At 43.6% G+C, this 16,317-nt stretch overlaps 1 protein-coding gene across 3 annotated transcripts in view; it reads left to right on the forward strand.

The window, feature by feature from the left end:
- AFF3 (ALF transcription elongation factor 3) overlaps positions 1–16,317 on the forward strand; it is a 341,137-nt gene that overhangs the window by 313,159 nt on the left and 11,661 nt on the right. For all 3 annotated transcript variants that reach the window (XM_075426755.1, XM_075426765.1, XM_075426776.1), the window contains exons 15-20: positions 2,914–2,977; positions 6,005–6,141; positions 8,137–8,208; positions 10,644–10,737; positions 14,868–14,917; positions 15,048–15,262. In XM_075426755.1, the coding sequence (XP_075282870.1) occupies positions 2,914–2,977; positions 6,005–6,141; positions 8,137–8,208; positions 10,644–10,737; positions 14,868–14,917; positions 15,048–15,262 (632 nt within the window). The remainder of the gene's footprint in view (positions 1–2,913; positions 2,978–6,004; positions 6,142–8,136; positions 8,209–10,643; positions 10,738–14,867; positions 14,918–15,047; positions 15,263–16,317) is intronic.

The raw sequence follows: 16,317 nt of genomic DNA on the forward strand, positions 1-16,317 counted from the left end.
TTAATTTTTAAAGAAATAGACAATAATTACATTGTGTTATGTCATTTTGTTTTTGCAGCCTCTTACCATGCTTCAAAAAAGCAAATTAGACATATAGAGCTGGGTGATATATGTGAGGGAGTGTTGCAAAGGACACATTTTAATGACCTGAGTTTGAAAGGATCATGTAAACGTTCATCACTTTGATCATTTCAGAGAGATGAGACCACCGTTTTGTTGATTTGCTCTGCTCTGCTTTGCTTTTTGTCACTTCACAGTAAACCATCTTACCTAGGTCATTGCACCAGATGAAGAGAGATGGGACTCAACATTTTTTAAGAATTCTTTCAATAGTTCTGAAGATATAGTTATTTTTCTATATCAAGCTAACACTGTTTCGATGTCTAATATTTCATAATTGACAAAGGCCAAATCCAGATGGTTCGTATTATTGAGATAATGTTAGCATCTTGCTGTGCACAGGAAGTATTTGCAGCTGCAGTAGGTTATGAGATACCGGGACACAAACCTGTCTTTAGTCACTCTCTGACCTACTGGGTAGAGTAAGCTGGGGAGAAATTCCATTCTGGGGAAGAATAATATTTTAAAGAAAGTTGGAGCAAAGGAACTGCTTTTTCTTCGTATCAACAAGATTTTTAGGACAGAGGTCATTCAAAATTAGCCAGACTTTGAATTTTATTTCCATCTAGTGATATTTAGCCTTCCTTCTCTTCAAAATACTGTTGACTAACCTTCTGTGATGCAATTAAATGTACTTGAAACTGTGTGCACAGAAGTAGAAGGAAACAGACTAAGTAAATGCACTGCCAAATAGCCGTACAGTCTCAAGGAAGTATATGTAGCTGTCGTCTTCTGTCAAGAGGCTCCCCCTTACTCCCACTGATCCCAGTTATGGATCTGAGAATGTTCTTACTTCTGCTACCAGCAAGAATTTTTTACTCATCCATACCACTGACTTCAGTGTTTAGATCTGTATCTTCTCTGACTGATACAAAACATTTTTTTAAAAAAGTGTGCTGAGAAATCCCAATTTAAAAAAAAATGATTGGGATTGTGTACTGCTTTGGGCTGGGATAGAGTTAATTTTCTTCGTACTAGCTCTTACGGTGCCGTGTTTTGGATCTGTGACCAAAGCAGTGCTGGTAACCCAGGGATGTCTCAGCTGCTGCTGAGCAGTGCTCGCACAGCCTCAAGGCCTTCGCTGTGTCCCGTACCGCCCCGCCAGCGAGGACTCTGGGGGTGCACGAGGTGCTGGGAGGGGACACTGCCGGGACAGCTGACCCCAACTGACCAAAAGGATATCCCGTAACGTACGACATCGTGCTCAGCAATAAAAGCTGGGGGAAGAAGGAGGAAGGGGTGACATTTGGAGTGACGGCGTTCGTCTTCCCAAGTCACCATTAAGCGCAATGAAGCCCTGCTTTCTGGGAGGTGGCTGAACACCTGCCTGCCAATGGGAAGTAGTGAATAGATTCCATATTCTGCTTTGCTTTACCTGTTAGTCTGCCTGCACCTCAACGCACAAGTTTTCTCACTTTTACCCTTCTGATTCTCTCCCCCATGCCGCCTGAGGGAAGTGAGTGAGCGGCTGCGTGGGGCTGAGCTGCTTACCAGGGTTATCCTACAACAGACTGCTGAGTGGCAACAATAGCATATCATTTACACCACCAAGCACTTAAAAGCATGAATGGTAAAAACATCAGAATTCATACTCTGACTACACAGGAATACCTCATTTTCATCAGATAAGGGCAAAGGAATGACACTCTAACCAATAGTAGGAAAACTGTTTTGCAAGGCAAAACTTCCTTCGCTGAGAGAGGCAAGGATATGGCAGTAACCACAGCATAAGCTGAGAAAAACCAGCACATGTTTTAGCTGAGTAGAGAAAGAAGCCAGCCATCTCCCACACATATGAGACTGGAAAAATCTGCAGCATCAGGAAATGTGAAGATTTTTATGAGAGGCAACAACTGAAGGTGCAAGGTTATGGGCTGAAATGACACGGCAAATGGCTATTCTCCACAGCGACTGAGAAAGGTGCAATAGGGAGAGCTTGTGGGAGGAGATGAAAAAATTTGCCTTAGCCATGAGGAGCTCACTAAGGTGGTGAGCAGACATTGCCAAGCAGAGATAAGTTTGTGTTTTCAATTTGAATGGAAGTGGATAAGTCTGGATCAGAAATCAACTTGTGAATTTCAGCACAGAGACAGCAATTGAATTTGTGCCCTGCAGTCAGTAGGTCAGGTAGGTTAAGGAAGGGATGGAGTCTCCGAGATCTGTCTGAGGAGAAATCAATGAAGAAATTGGTACGAGCAACACCAGTGGAATTACAGCAGGCGGCCCAGCACTGAGTCAGAGATGAACTCCAGGCAGCAAAAGTAAACATCACTCTCAGCGTGCTTACAGATAAGAGGGAGAAGGGGGGTGAGATGGTAGTTGTGGAGGCAGGCAGGTTCTACGTGTGTTTTTAAAGTGGAGAGATTAAACACACACTTGTTTTGAGTGGAGGGAGAAGCCAAGGCAAATGACAGTGTACAGAGGAGTAGAAAAAGAGGTAAGCAAGCACCAGGGAGAGGCGAAGATGGAATAATTTGTTCTGCTTAACACTTGCATCCGTTTTGCAGATCAAAACCGCACTAATTTGGGAAGCAGTTTATATAATCCATAAAAACGCATTTTATTAGCTTTTTTTTTTGCTTTGAATCACTGACTTCTAAAGAATGAGAACAGCCATAAATGCTATTGTCTCCACAGGCAGCAATTTGGAAATGGAAGATGCATGGTTACGTGATAAGTGTATTTTCTTCATAAAAAATGTTTGCAAATGAGGTTTAAAATAAGGGAAAAATAACTTGAAAAAATTCTGCACTTCAGAAAATAATAAAATGTCTTCTTATTTTCCCCTGGTAGGCCACACAATGCAGATTACTTTATGCAGGAAGCTAAACGGAAGAAGCATAAAGCAGACGCAATGGTGAGAACATTTTCTTTCCAGTTATGTTGCTCCAAATTATTTTTGTAATGCAGTTTCTTCATCAGTGCAGTATTGCTGGGGTAATTATAAAATCTATTATAAGGATGGCTAGGCTTGTTAAATTAAGAAATGTTTCTATAATCAAATGTTCATAGCCCAATAAACTATGACTTAACAAATAATGACTTACTGAGATAAAGGCCTGGATAAATAAAACTTTCCATTTATTCCTTTGCTTTAATTAGTAACTATAGTAATGGAGGCTGTGTAATGGATCCACATACCTATCTTCTCAGTGTAACTAGCTGGCTAGGTCCTATAATTGTATCCTCAAGTTTGGTCTGGTGGCTGAGGTATTTGTGTTTTTTTTAAAGAGCTCTGGCTCTTCAGTGCCAAAAGAATCCTTGTTTCATGGCAAACCTCCCCTAACATAATCGGAAGCACACAAGGAATCTGTGTAACCCTACATGAACACCTTGCACACGAAGGACTGTTGCAACAAACAGATTCTTGGCTCTGGCTTTGACATGTCTAAAAATGTAGCCAGTAAGACCCTCGTGAAAAAGAAGAATCTGAGGTTATTTAAAGCACTAAAGAGATGCTTGTCTTTCCGAACAAATGGGTGCAACAAAGTATGTGGTGCTCCAGAAAAGCTCCACTTAGCCATCTCTCAGCTTTCTCCGAGGCTACGTTTGTCCAGCACTATGCATAAGCCAGCACAGCCTTAAAAAATTAGGCCTCTGCGATGGCAGGTGCAATGTGTGGGGTGGGACCCTGCCTTAACAGGGTTATCTTGCAGGTGGGAGTAGTTGCAGTCCTGCCCTGCTCTGTCAGAGAAGCACCTTGTTGTCACTGCAGCAGGAAAGAAGAAGGATAGTTCACAGCTTCTGTTTCTTCACCTCTTTTTCTCAGCTGTGCAGAATGTAAAAAGGCCAAGGAAGCAGAGGCAGGCCCTTAATTTAGGACACTAACACACAGTTTTACATTCTACCTGAGTTTATTAGTACAAATTTCCATGGTTTATTCAGTTCCATATTACTCTAAAGTGAGTCTTAAATCAGAAAACATTGTGGAAGAGTACAAATGGTGCATTTTAGTGTGTTGCTTTAAAAAGAATGGAAAATATCACTTAATACGCAAAGGAAATTCTTAGCCTGAAGAGAAACATTTTTATGGTAGAGTCCCAGAAACAGGAGGTGCAAGCATTATTCTCTGCTCTGCCACAATTTTCCTGCATGAAAGTCACTTAAGCACAGTTTAAATAGGCTCCCATCAGTGTTAGGTGATTGAAACATCCTTCACATTCAGCTTCCATACTCACTGGACCAGCACCTTACTTACACTTTGTGAATCACTCTTTGCAGGTCTTTCCTCTCCCTCGTGACTGTGGAGGGATCCTGGCAGAACTGCCATATTGCCAAAGTGCCTCCAGGCACTTCAAATCACGTTGCTAGGCTCGATACCTCCTACTTTGGCACTGCAATACCTAACATAGGCACTTAGAGTGAGCAGCCTGAAAATTACTCAAAGTCTTTCTGCTCTGTAGTCCCCCATCTGTGAAACTGGGATGATAGCACTTCCACCCGCACAAGAGAGTTGGGGAGAGAAATATAACAAAAAGTTTGTGAAGTTCTCCGGTATGATCACAATGGGAGTCATATAAAAACCTAAAATAGATTGAAGTCAGCGTGCCATTCCAAAGTTAGTATTTAAAATCTTTATCCCTTGGAAAAGAATAAGGTCCATTAACCTTTCACTCTGTGCATCAGATTTCAGCTAAATGCATCCAGTCCATTAATGGGCTTTATGTACCACAGGAGTTCTGCCTGAAGGAAAGGAAAGTCAGGACAGAGAGGTATTAGTATGATTCATCTCTACCCACATCGAAAATGTAATTTTGAGAGCAAAGAAGTGGTATGTAAGCATACACATATGAACATTATGTGCACATTTGCATATACACTATCCTAATTGAGGACATATATATGTACATATATCTGTATAAGTACACAAATACACACAAACAGAGTCCAAGAAGTATTGAAAATAGGAGAAGAAATTGGGCAAGGAAGAAGGATGGCAGGAGAAGCTGAGGGAGCAGAGCAGTCCCTGGAAGAGGAGGAGGATACAGAAAGCAGACTCCGGACAAGAGGGGAGTGCGGTCAAGCAGTGCTGAAAATGATAGGGATAAAGAAGATGTAATAACATAGATGAGCCTTTAAATAAGACAGATAGTAGTCAAAGTGTTATTTCTGATTCTGTTAGCTCATGATAATCATTACCTTTCTTTGCTGAGTGATGAAAAACTACATTTGCAAACATCTGTGGAAACCCTTTTTAATGAAAGCTGGAACAAAAGGCCTGATGAGTTTGTAGAATTTCCAGCACTGGAAAAGCTTTGACAAAGATCTGTCCAGAATGTCTGTCCTGGGTTCAGCCGGAAAAGGGTATTCCATACCATGTGCCGTCATGCTGGGTTCTGGTGGTAGGGAGCTGGGCAGCGGGAACTCACTCGCGGCTCGGGAGTGCGCAGCAGCGGCGATTCGGGAGAGCGGCTCTATGGGTTGTGCGGTTTGTGTTGTGTTTTCTCCTTATTTGTATCGTTGTTGTTACTGTTCCTGTTGTTTGCTGTTCTGTTAAACTGCCCTTATCCCGACCCACCAGTTTCTGCCTGTTTCTTTTCATTCTCCTCTGCACCCCGGCGGGGGGAGGGGCGGCCGCATGGCGCTTTTGTTGCTGGTCGCAGCCAAACCATAACAATGTCCTAGGCAGAGTTGATCCTTCTTCGGACACAAGAGTGTAGACCAAAAAACATCCTGTAGCCTCTTTCAGCTCTGCTTTCTGTGTCTTGTGATTTTCACTGATGCACGGGGTTTGATGGGGTTTAGTTTTCTTGTAGAAAAATTTATGAATCTGAAGATGGACCAACTTGTGTCAAGTTTACAATTCATGTTGATAAAATCCCATCAAATGTAACCTATCTTGATGATTACAGTGTTTCTCTGTGTCCTTATTTTTTCCCTCTAGGTGGAAAAGTTTGGAAAGGCACTGAATTATGCAGAAGCAGCACTATCGTTCATTGAGTGTGGGAATGCAATGGAACAAGGCCCAATGGAATCTAAATCCCCTTATACAATGTATTCAGAAACAGTTGAACTCATCAGGTAGGAAGAGAGGAGATGACCTCAGGGGTTACTCTGTTTGGGCAAACATGCATCTACATTATCACATAAGTCCCTAGACACAGCAAAAGAAGAGAAGTGACGTCCTCCCAAGCACCTAGTCAGGCATATGTAATATGTATGTATTATCTGTGATTTCTATGGAAATTAAAACAGGAAACTGTAGAATCAAAAAAAAACCCAACAAAACTCCAAAGGTTTTCATATCACTGAAGTTGCAAATTACTTCAAGAGTTTCATGGTATAAGTCCCATGCTACTCAAAAGGGAAAAATAATAATACATAATACCAAAACATTCTGCAAAATGTTACAACATCTTTAAGACTGCAGTTTAATGGTTACCTGAAAGAAGATGTGAACAGTGATAGAAAGTGGACACTCAAAGTCCATTTCGTGTGTGTGCTCCTACTGTAGCCAGTGGTGTCCCAAAAGCATTCCTGCTCACACTAAAGCTACCCCTACATTTAGTCACCTTCATGGCTCTCTAAACAGGACAATCTAGAGTTCAGTCTCACCCTCAGTCCCTGTGAAGAAAGTTTGTCTCTTAAATCCGTCCCTCCTTTATTGTTGGTACTAATATTTAACAATATTGACAGTGTCGATAGGGAACACAAAGGTCAAAATCATCCCAGCAGCTGAGTGACTCTCTCCACAAGAGAGCGAGCCCAGCCAGACCAGCAGAGAAAGCTGCACTGTCAGTGACCATGGCATCATTCCTCGGGACAGTCAACCACGCAGCTCTTGTCAGGACTAAGTTCATAGGAAACAAAATGTTTTCATTTTTAATCATATTCATAATGGAGCAAAGCTTCTAAAACAATTGCGTTCTTTTGGACTTAGTGTTGATGCGATGATTTTCTCGCATGTTAACAATTCCATTAGCATTTTATTCCACTTAGGGTTGTCTTCTCATGCATTTCAGTGGATTGAGGCCAGCTTTCTAACTGGAAGGTTATTAGACAAAGTATTTTTTTCAAAAAGAGAACAGCACATCCCAGCTTTGCAATTCTTCCTGTCTTTTTTTCAAAAGGCAGAAAGCTCTTTCTTTGTCTGCCCTGTCTTTTCTCATGATAGTAAATATATGGTCCTAACTCTGGAAATGAGTTTTGCTTGCAGATCCATAGCTTTCAATAATGTGTGTAGCTGTGGTTGTGTTGCAGTGTGAATTGCTGTTGATCTCACTTGCTGCAGCTCAGAAAAACAAGTGGTTTGCTAGGTATGCCTGTTGAAAAAAAAAAGTTCATACCAAATCTTTGCACAAGTATCAGGATTAAAGTTTGAAAGCAAAGACAAGAAAAACCAGCAGCAGCTAATTATGGGGAACAGGTATTTTTCTGGAAGCAAGCCCAGAAGTGCAATGTGTTGTCTTAACCTTGTCCGTTGTTCAGGCATTCAGCTGGAAGCTGAGATTTCCAGAAACTAATTTGTGATTGCATAGCACATACACTCTTGAAACAGCAGTGCTACCTCTGTGGATCTTTAATATTTATAGAATTTGAATGTAATGTCATATGAGCAAAAATAGCTCTGAGCCACATGTTCCCCCTCCGCTGTGCTCTGCTCGGAGGAGCGGATCTGGGTAGACACACTCAGAACTGGCAGGGTGAGGGCAGCAGCCGCTTCAAGGCAGGCTGTCTGCCTTCAAACGCTGCGGCAGCTTTTCTGCGTGAACTCTGTGGAACCGGGTCTCCACAGCGGCGGAGGTTATTTTCGCAGGGCAGCAACACCTCGCCAGCTAGGCTCCCCTCTGGACTGCAGGATGTTCAAGGGACTTACTGCTGTTTAAAGAGTGCAGGGAGGCACTGTTACTGGCAAACTAGCTCCAAAACACACCCGGAAAAGCGTATGAATGTTTGGTAACTTGAGCAAATATGTATAAGGGGGCAGATCAAATGACATCAGCCAGCTTAGCTCTCTGATCAGTAATAGAAAGCCGTCTCAGTTAACTCACACTGCCTTTTTTCCTTTTGCTTAAGGTATGCAGTGAGACTAAAAACCCACTCAGGCCCCAGCGCCACGCCAGAAGACAAGCAGCTGGCAGCATTATGGTTAGTAAATCAAGATTTCGTCAAAAGGCTTCTTTTCTGCAGTGAGCTCGTCCTTGAAAATCAGATGCTGGATGCAGCCAGATAGGATTATGTTGTCTATTAAAATTAAGAGCATACTTTCTGCTCCGGGAAGGTCCAGTCCGTGTAGCACTGTACCAGGTCTGCATTCTGTCTCTGTAAATAAGCAATTCATACTTATTGACTGTGACAGGTCAGCTATGGTACGTCAGCGTAATTAATTTTTAAGTGCCTGATGGTTTGTTGTTTTTATGAGTGATGTACTTTTGTACCAATAGCTCGGTAATTTCTTTTGTGGCTGACATTTTAGGCTCAATAACCATAAATTATATTTACATTATATGAAGAGAGATACGGTGATGGTGATAATTAAGCCTCTTGGATTACCTTCTAAACTGAGATTTCTAGATAGATATTCACCCACCTTAGATTCTATAGGATGGTTGCCCATTGCTAGCAAAATGCTAAAATGTTATTAAAATCAAATGTTAGTATCTATGTAGTTAATACATAAATACCTGTTACATGGGTAGTGATTCTCAGTAAGTGGACATTTACAATCAGCAAGTGTGTTCTTAACATCTATTAACCATCTGTTAAAAACCCGAATTAAATGCATCTTTAGCCTCCATAAATAAGGAGTCCTAATTAAGCATTTGTATAGAAAAAAGCACAAAATATTCAGAGATGCAAAATTTTTATTTTTTTTATTTTTTTTTTAAATGCCCTTTCTTTGTCACCGGTTTGCCTTTGCCAGCGGGAGGAGCACAGGACGCAGTCACGCCGATTGCTTTAAAAACGCTTAGGTGGGAAAATGACTAAAGAACAGTTTCAAAAGAAAAAAAACAACCAACAAATAAATGGAATACATCCGCATAAGGAGGGGCTGCTCAGAGCTGCCGGAGCGCGGAGCCGCGTCCCAAGGCCCGGGGCTGCCGCACCTGCCTGGGGAGCACGGGCCGGGGCCGGGCGGGGGGAGGCAGCAGCCGGAGCCGTCTCCGGGCGATGAGCAGCTGCCTCCCCTCGCCTCCCTTCGCCTCGCCTTGCCTGCCGGCCCGCCAGCCCGCCGAGGAGCCGCCGCCATTTGCACGCCTGCCGCCCGGTGAGGGTGACGGCGGGAGGGCGGCGGTGGCGGCGGGGCCCGGCGGGCCGGCTGCCGGGCGCCCGACCCCGCTTCTCCTGAGGAGAGGCTGTCCTCCAGCGGCCGCGGGCGGAAGCGCACCCGCTGCCGTCGGGGCAGGCCGCCAGCCGCCCCGAGTCTCACGTCTCGCACGGTCCCTTCTGGCAAAACCCCGCCTGGGGTGGGGGTTTTTCCCGAGAGCGGTTCGCTGAGGTTTGGGCAGCCCTCGGAGGCTCCCAACTCAAGGCACCTTCTGCTGCTTCGGGGTGGCTCCGAGACTAAACACGGCTCCGAAAACTCAGGCCTCTGCTGCCAGAGGGAAAGCAAAACACAGCGGGTTTTTTGCTTCGAAAGCTGCGTTACTGGGGGGGGCAAGCCCATGCTTGCTCATCAAAAAGCTTTCTGGGGAGAGGGGGTGGCGATTCTCGATTCAGAAAGCAGGCTGGGACACCTAAAGCCAATAGCAAAGAAAAGAGTTTGTGTGTCCTGACTGCTGGTTATCAGTTATTGTGGTGTGTAATTATAGTCAATAGCTAGTACTCTCATTTAATTACACAGCATAAAGGTGCGTGGCACTCTGCAGACTAACGAGGGGCACGGGGGCAGAGAGTTCCGGTACAGCGCGTTGGGTTTTTCAGCCCGCTGCTGGTCTCGTCTGGGGAACAAATCCGGCAGGTGGCCTAGGAATGACCTCCAGGCTCCAGCACAATCTCTGCTCTGGTTTCCCACAGCAGAGCCTGGCCAGCGAAATCTGGGCAGGTCTGAGGTTCCCCTGTTTCCCAGCTATCTCCAGCTGCTGGAAGAGACCACTGGGTGTACACAAAATACACCCATTATAACCCTAGTTCGTTACACAGGCTCCAGGCTGCTGTAATAAAGTCCCAGGATAAGATACCCCTATAAAGCTGCCTTTGCATTTACAAAAAGAAATTTTAAAAAACGCATATGTTGGGTTCCAGGCCTGTAATGATCTTTTCACAGGAGAGGCCTTTGGTGAAGTATGCAGACTTCAAGTCAGAGTCAAGGCCAGAGAACCCAAACCTGCAAACCCTTCTGAGTGTAGTTCGTTTAGTACCTCACGGTAGCGTTTGTCAGTGTGGCCTGTCCTGGCTGTAATACCTAGCCTTGCTCATGAATCTGTGCCAAAAGTGTGAAGTACTGTAAGCAAATGGTGATAAAAACTGTAAGCAAGGTGCTCTCAGCCTTCCACTCTGTGTTAGTTTGAGAATTTAAGATAATTGATTGGGATTTCTGTTCAGGGGGCACACTTTACCTTCTACTCTCCCTTTTGTTCTAGTTACCGCTGTCTGGCCCTTCTGTACTGGAGGATGTTCCGACTCAAGAGAGACCACGCGGTCAAGTACTCGAAAGCGCTTATTGAGTATTTCAAGGTGCATTCTTTATGACATGTTTTCACATCAGTGTGTCATTATAGGAGTCTTTAATGATCATCATAGCATCTTACTAAAACAGTAGCTGCGCTGGGCTGAGTTCTTCCCCTGTGAAGCCAGTAGAGTTTTACCACAGAACAGGCAACACCTGATCTCTAGTCAGTTCTGCTATCTTTGCAATGGCCCCTCTTTGCAAAATACACGCCGTGTCCCGTTATGAAGGGTGAGAAATTTATTGTACTAACAAACAGGTATTATTTGATTATTCTTGGTCAGTTGTCCAGTGCTATGCAGCTCTGTTGCAAATAACTTTTGCAGATTTTGCTCTAAGAATCCCCTCAAGGATTACACTTCCCACTAGACTACCTGTGAGTTGAAGACTTTGATCTAGGTAAGCCCTCAGCTGCAGGCTTCCACTCAGCAGCATCCATAGGTAGGACAGTGCAGTGGGACTTGTTCTGACCCAAGGAACTGGCAAACAGCCCACGCGGACTTCAGTGAGAGCTGTACGAAAGCATCAGAGGGCAACCAAAAGGCCTGCCATGTACGTGACACGGCACTGCTGGCTTCCCCTTCCTGCTTTGCTTCACCTGCTACTGCTTCTGGTTTCCACTCTCTGCCAGGTCCAAACCCTGGTTATTCTGAGTAAGGCTGGAAGTCATTCAAAGTATTTTAATATATTTTATTTGACAGGCAACCTTTCTCTGGAAAGTATCTCAAGAACAAAACCTTTCAAGTGGAGCTTACCTAGCAGTCAGTCCATCCAACGTTCGATCTACAACCACAAAATTAGCCTTTATCTTTCTAATTGAAAAAAAAAGTAGTATGAACATACAAGTGCTTTAAGACAAACTGCTCTGGGGGACCTGAACAGCTATTTGACTTTGAACACAGGGCTCATCTGTTGGGTTTTTTTTTGCAGAGGGAGGTACCTTGAAATGAAAAACATCCATCCTTTAACAATTTCTTAATGAAAAAATTCAAATACAAGCATGAATGCACATGACCAGATTCTGAACACATGAAGACAGTGAGGGAATTTGACAGATCCGTTATTGTCAAACTGAAATTGAAGTCACTGTAATTGCTTCCAAAAATTTAGAAATATATAATTCAACACATTATGTTTGTGTAACAATGACTTGATTTCAGGGGAAAAATATGTGCCTATTACAGTACTTTATTTTTCTTTACCAGTTCAGAGGATACCTGCATTAAGAACAGGATGGTCGGGCTCTCAACCATGTAAAATGTCTCCTACTAGCAGACAGAAACTGTTTCACAGAAAACATAAAATGGACTTATCCTCTGCTATAGCCAAGATGAGCTTGTTTTTTTCCAGAGCTCCTGCTGATGTAATGATAGCGTAGTTTCACATTAGAAAGTATTCTCACCTTTGAAAGTAAAAATGAAAAAAAAATCCATTTGCTATAATTTTCAGTGGAAAACAAGCCAATTCTCCACTCATTTCATATTTGGTATCTAAAAGCTTTCAAAACCAAGTGACATGAAATGCTGACTGCATTAAGAACTTCCACATACATTATCAATCAAAGAAGATTTTAAACCTTGTCACACACATTTGCAGGGAAAATTAGACACACTTTTCTTTTAGAAAAGAAAAAATTATTATTTAAATCTCCTTTTAAGTATTTTTTTTTCATTATAAAAAAAAATAATTCAGCAGAGAATTAAAAAGAAGCCCCAGATATTCAGGGGCCAGACACATTTGAGAGCATAAAGACACCAGGAGAATGGGTAGCAGTAAGCAAAGTGGTATAAGATACAATATTCCACCCTTTAGAATCCTTACCCCCACCTTTCTGATGCTGAACTGAGAGAGGCTGGAGTAATATACCTAAAGCATGAGAATAAAGGTGTGGGAAGTTGTACAGTAAGGCAGAGGCTGGTTAAATTTACAACGCAAGTATCCGTGACTCCACTTTGATTTTCATATTTTCTTGCTTCCAACTCTGTAAGTAAATAACATGTACTCAGTTTCCATTACACTAGAAAGATGAAAGCCGGTAGTTCTGAGAAAGATCAGAAAAGAAAAAAAAAAAGAAACTATTCTGTAAGAGGAGCAAATGCCAGGATTCCCAGGTTGGTTCTATTTAGGATGGTAAATAAGAACTTTTCATTGTTTATCTTTCACACCTTAGCCCCTCCTGCCAAAAAAACCCAGAAAACCCATTAAAGGAAGAATCACCTGTGGGACACTCTAAGGCTTATTTTTCATACTACTGACCTGGGATGTATAGAAGGCCCAGTGTCAAACTGCAGGAAGAGTGCCAGGGCACACACAGCACTGGTGTGATCACTGCTAAAATACAGCCAGTGTTGGTGTGCGCGTGAAAGATGTGGGAACACAAGAGGACACAAAACTGAGTCAAAGCTGAGAAAACAAACTTTTATGAAGAGAGGCTCAGGAGACGTGTTCAGCTTAGCGCTGAACATGTTGAGGAGGACGGGATCATTGTGCGTATGGAAACAGAGCTGGTAATGCCAGGTGACATGCAGCTTTGCTGGCACTGGACCAACAAAATCCAAAAGCTGGCACCGAAGTTAAGAAAATTCAGTCTTAAAACCCTGAAACAGAATCCGTTTTCCTAACTGTGAGGCCTGTTAAAATTAGATACAGGAGGCAGGAAAACAAGGAGGATAAGTAGTGCTGTCGAATTTCTATATGACTAGCTATCCTTTTTAAAACAAATAAAATAAATTTTAGAAGTAATTTAACTTCTGGTGAAAGTTCCATGATTGGTGGAAAAGGGAAATTGCAGTTTGAGTGTGCTGGGGGATTACTCCTGACCTTGAAATCCGTAAAGCTTTGAAGCCCCTTGTTTATCATTTTTCCTTCCTAAGCCATGAGAGACCAAGAGTTTTTGTACTGCTGTTAAGGCTTGTAGCACCTGCAGCTTGCAACACCTGCAGCCTGCATTTAAACAATATCCATAAACAGGTCGCGAGCTGCAGGACTTCACTTGGTCTCTCGTGGGTGTCAAGAAGGGAGAGCTGTTCTCCAGCACACAGTTATCTGGATGCGTGGTTTCAGGGGGCGGCGCAAGGAGGTCACTTTCCTCTAGAGAATTAGAAACTGGCCATTGCTGAATATGAGGCTGTGGAGGGGGTGGACCAGAAAAGTTTTTGTTTTGTAGACTTCTGGTTTTTTACACCCTTTTTTCCCACAGGCCCAGGATTAAATCCGTCACTACATTTGGGAGAGGGGAGGAGTTTTTCTACAAGTCAAATGGGTGGGAACCTGCCAGTAAATTCCCACCAGCTCTTGCAGATAAAGTACTGGAATCATTTTAGCTATCCAGTTTCCGTTATTACGGACACCTGAATTTCTCCTGCTCTTTAAACACAGTGCTTGTACAAGGTAGTCTGTCATCAAGCAGCAAAATTCTTTAGCCTAAGCACAGTATACCAGTGACAGTCTTAATGACTGCAGGTATACGAGAGATCACACTGAATGATTTAATGTCCCCTTCTGGGGGCTTCTGGGGAGCCTTGCAGCTAGAAGAACCACCGGTCAACAAGGGCAGTCTCTCTTGCCCCGTGAATGATGTGGCGGTATTCAGACCAAGGGTAATAGCTCCAAGAGGAGCAATTGTGAGAGAGATCCTTGAGCTGGTGGTTAAAACACCCACTTGAGCTGAGGGAGCCTCAGATTCGCACCCCTGCTGTCAGCCAGGCTGAGCAGGCTTGCACAGTCTCACAGGTCCTAGGGGAATGACATTTGTCTTTGGGGGCAGGAGGACAGGGAGAAATCCTTCTGGCTTTCTCTATCACAAGAAATTCCAGCCTAAACCTCACAAAGAGTCCTGGCAGCACTTTATTCTGAACTCCCAGGATTTCTGTGAAAAGTTTCAGTTTCAACTAGTGTGTTTTCCTAATCACCCCCATCCCAGGGTGTTGAATAGCCTGTGATCTGAGTCTGTGCTGCAGCACTGCTTCGTCACAACACCAAATTAGGCTGAAGTGGCTTTATTGCGTCAGGAGACTTGAATACTTGTACCTATGCAATTTTTTTCTTTACATTTCTTTACTTTTAGACTGTTTAATGTTCTTCGTTTCATAGTCTTATATAAATTATATGTATAGTGAATAATTTTTTTCCTTTACAGAATTCATCAAAAGCTGCCCAGAACCCGTCTCCTTGGGGTGCCAGTGGAAAGTAAGTCACACAGAAACTTACATCAGATTGGCAGCCAGAAATTACATTTTCTCACCTGCAGTATCTTCTAATACTTTGATGTTTTTAATCCCAATACCTTTTAAGTAACTGTATTAACATCTGATTTCAGGAGCACAGGAACTCCATCACCCATGTCTCCTAGCCCTTCTCCAGTCAGCTCTGTAGGATCCCAGGGGAGCACAGGGGCCCCTTCCCCATCCCCTATCATCAGCATTCCACAGCGCATTCATCAGATGGCTGCCAACCACGTCAGCATCACCAACAGCATCCTGCACAGCTATGACTACTGGGAGATGGCTGACAACCTGGCCAAGGAAAACAGAGGTGAGTGAGTCGAGTCACTGGGCGATTCTAGAAGACTGTCACATGATTCAGATCAGGAAAATTAACTATTTTCATAGGAATCCTGTCTGCAAAGTAGGACTGCAGAGGTGATTTTTTTCTTCAGTCTGCTCCTAGTCTGTTCCAAAGCAGCCCAACAAGACAATTTTGATAGATGTCTCGCTCAAAAGCATCTAATTTTTTCCTTTATTTGGCTGGTCAGGACTGGTGACAGCCAGGTCACAGACATAGCTGTGGGCAGCATTCACTGCCATCTGTGTCATTCTGGAGAGGAAGGTTTGTGGGAGGCAAGGCAGCTTCCTGACCCCAAAGTCATGGAGCTGGCTGGGATGCGTTTAGCCAGACCACGTCAAAAAGCAGGAGCACAATTCATTTCTGCAGAAGGAGTGAACAGCCCCTGGCCCTCTCCCCGTCCGAGCAGACACGGAGGGGAACGAGGTGTCTCGCTCCCTCTTCAGAGCAAACTTCTCTCAGCTGAACGGGTTTAACCATGAGCAAGTGCCTCAGCATCTGACTCAATAATAAAGTATTCCATGGTTTTCAGGCAATTTATGTATTTAAGGCAGGGGCACGGGCAGGGTTCAAATCAAAATGAGGACACGTAAGTGTAGGTGTGTGTATGCATGAGTTGGGGGCCTAATCTCCCATTGCAGTTAATGGAGCTTTGTTCAATACAAACAGCAGAGTTAAGAGAGCTGTTCAGTTCACCCTGAAGGGGAGACAGGGATACGATTCAGTTGCCCAACCATAGCTGCCAAATGCCATTTGAAGTATCCTTACCTACACTGCCACTCCAGAATTCTCCTGTACGTCCCCTGTTAGATTTGCCATTCCGGGCTATATGTGTGAACTCTCTGAGAGCATCTCAAATGGGCACTGCATGCCTCTAAGTAGGCAACTGAATTAAGTCCCTAGTGGCTAGCTAGCTAAATTACTCTTTAGGCTGGGTTGGCCATGTTGTATAGGCCTCTGTTTCTCTGTCATGGTAGCTTAAATATCTGGCATCTGTGTAGACAGACACTTGTGTGTAGACTTTT

The sequence above is a fragment of the Opisthocomus hoazin genome, chromosome 1, assembly GCF_030867145.1.
Source record: "Opisthocomus hoazin isolate bOpiHoa1 chromosome 1, bOpiHoa1.hap1, whole genome shotgun sequence".
In the NCBI taxonomy this organism is placed as follows: Eukaryota; Metazoa; Chordata; class Aves; order Opisthocomiformes; family Opisthocomidae; genus Opisthocomus; species Opisthocomus hoazin.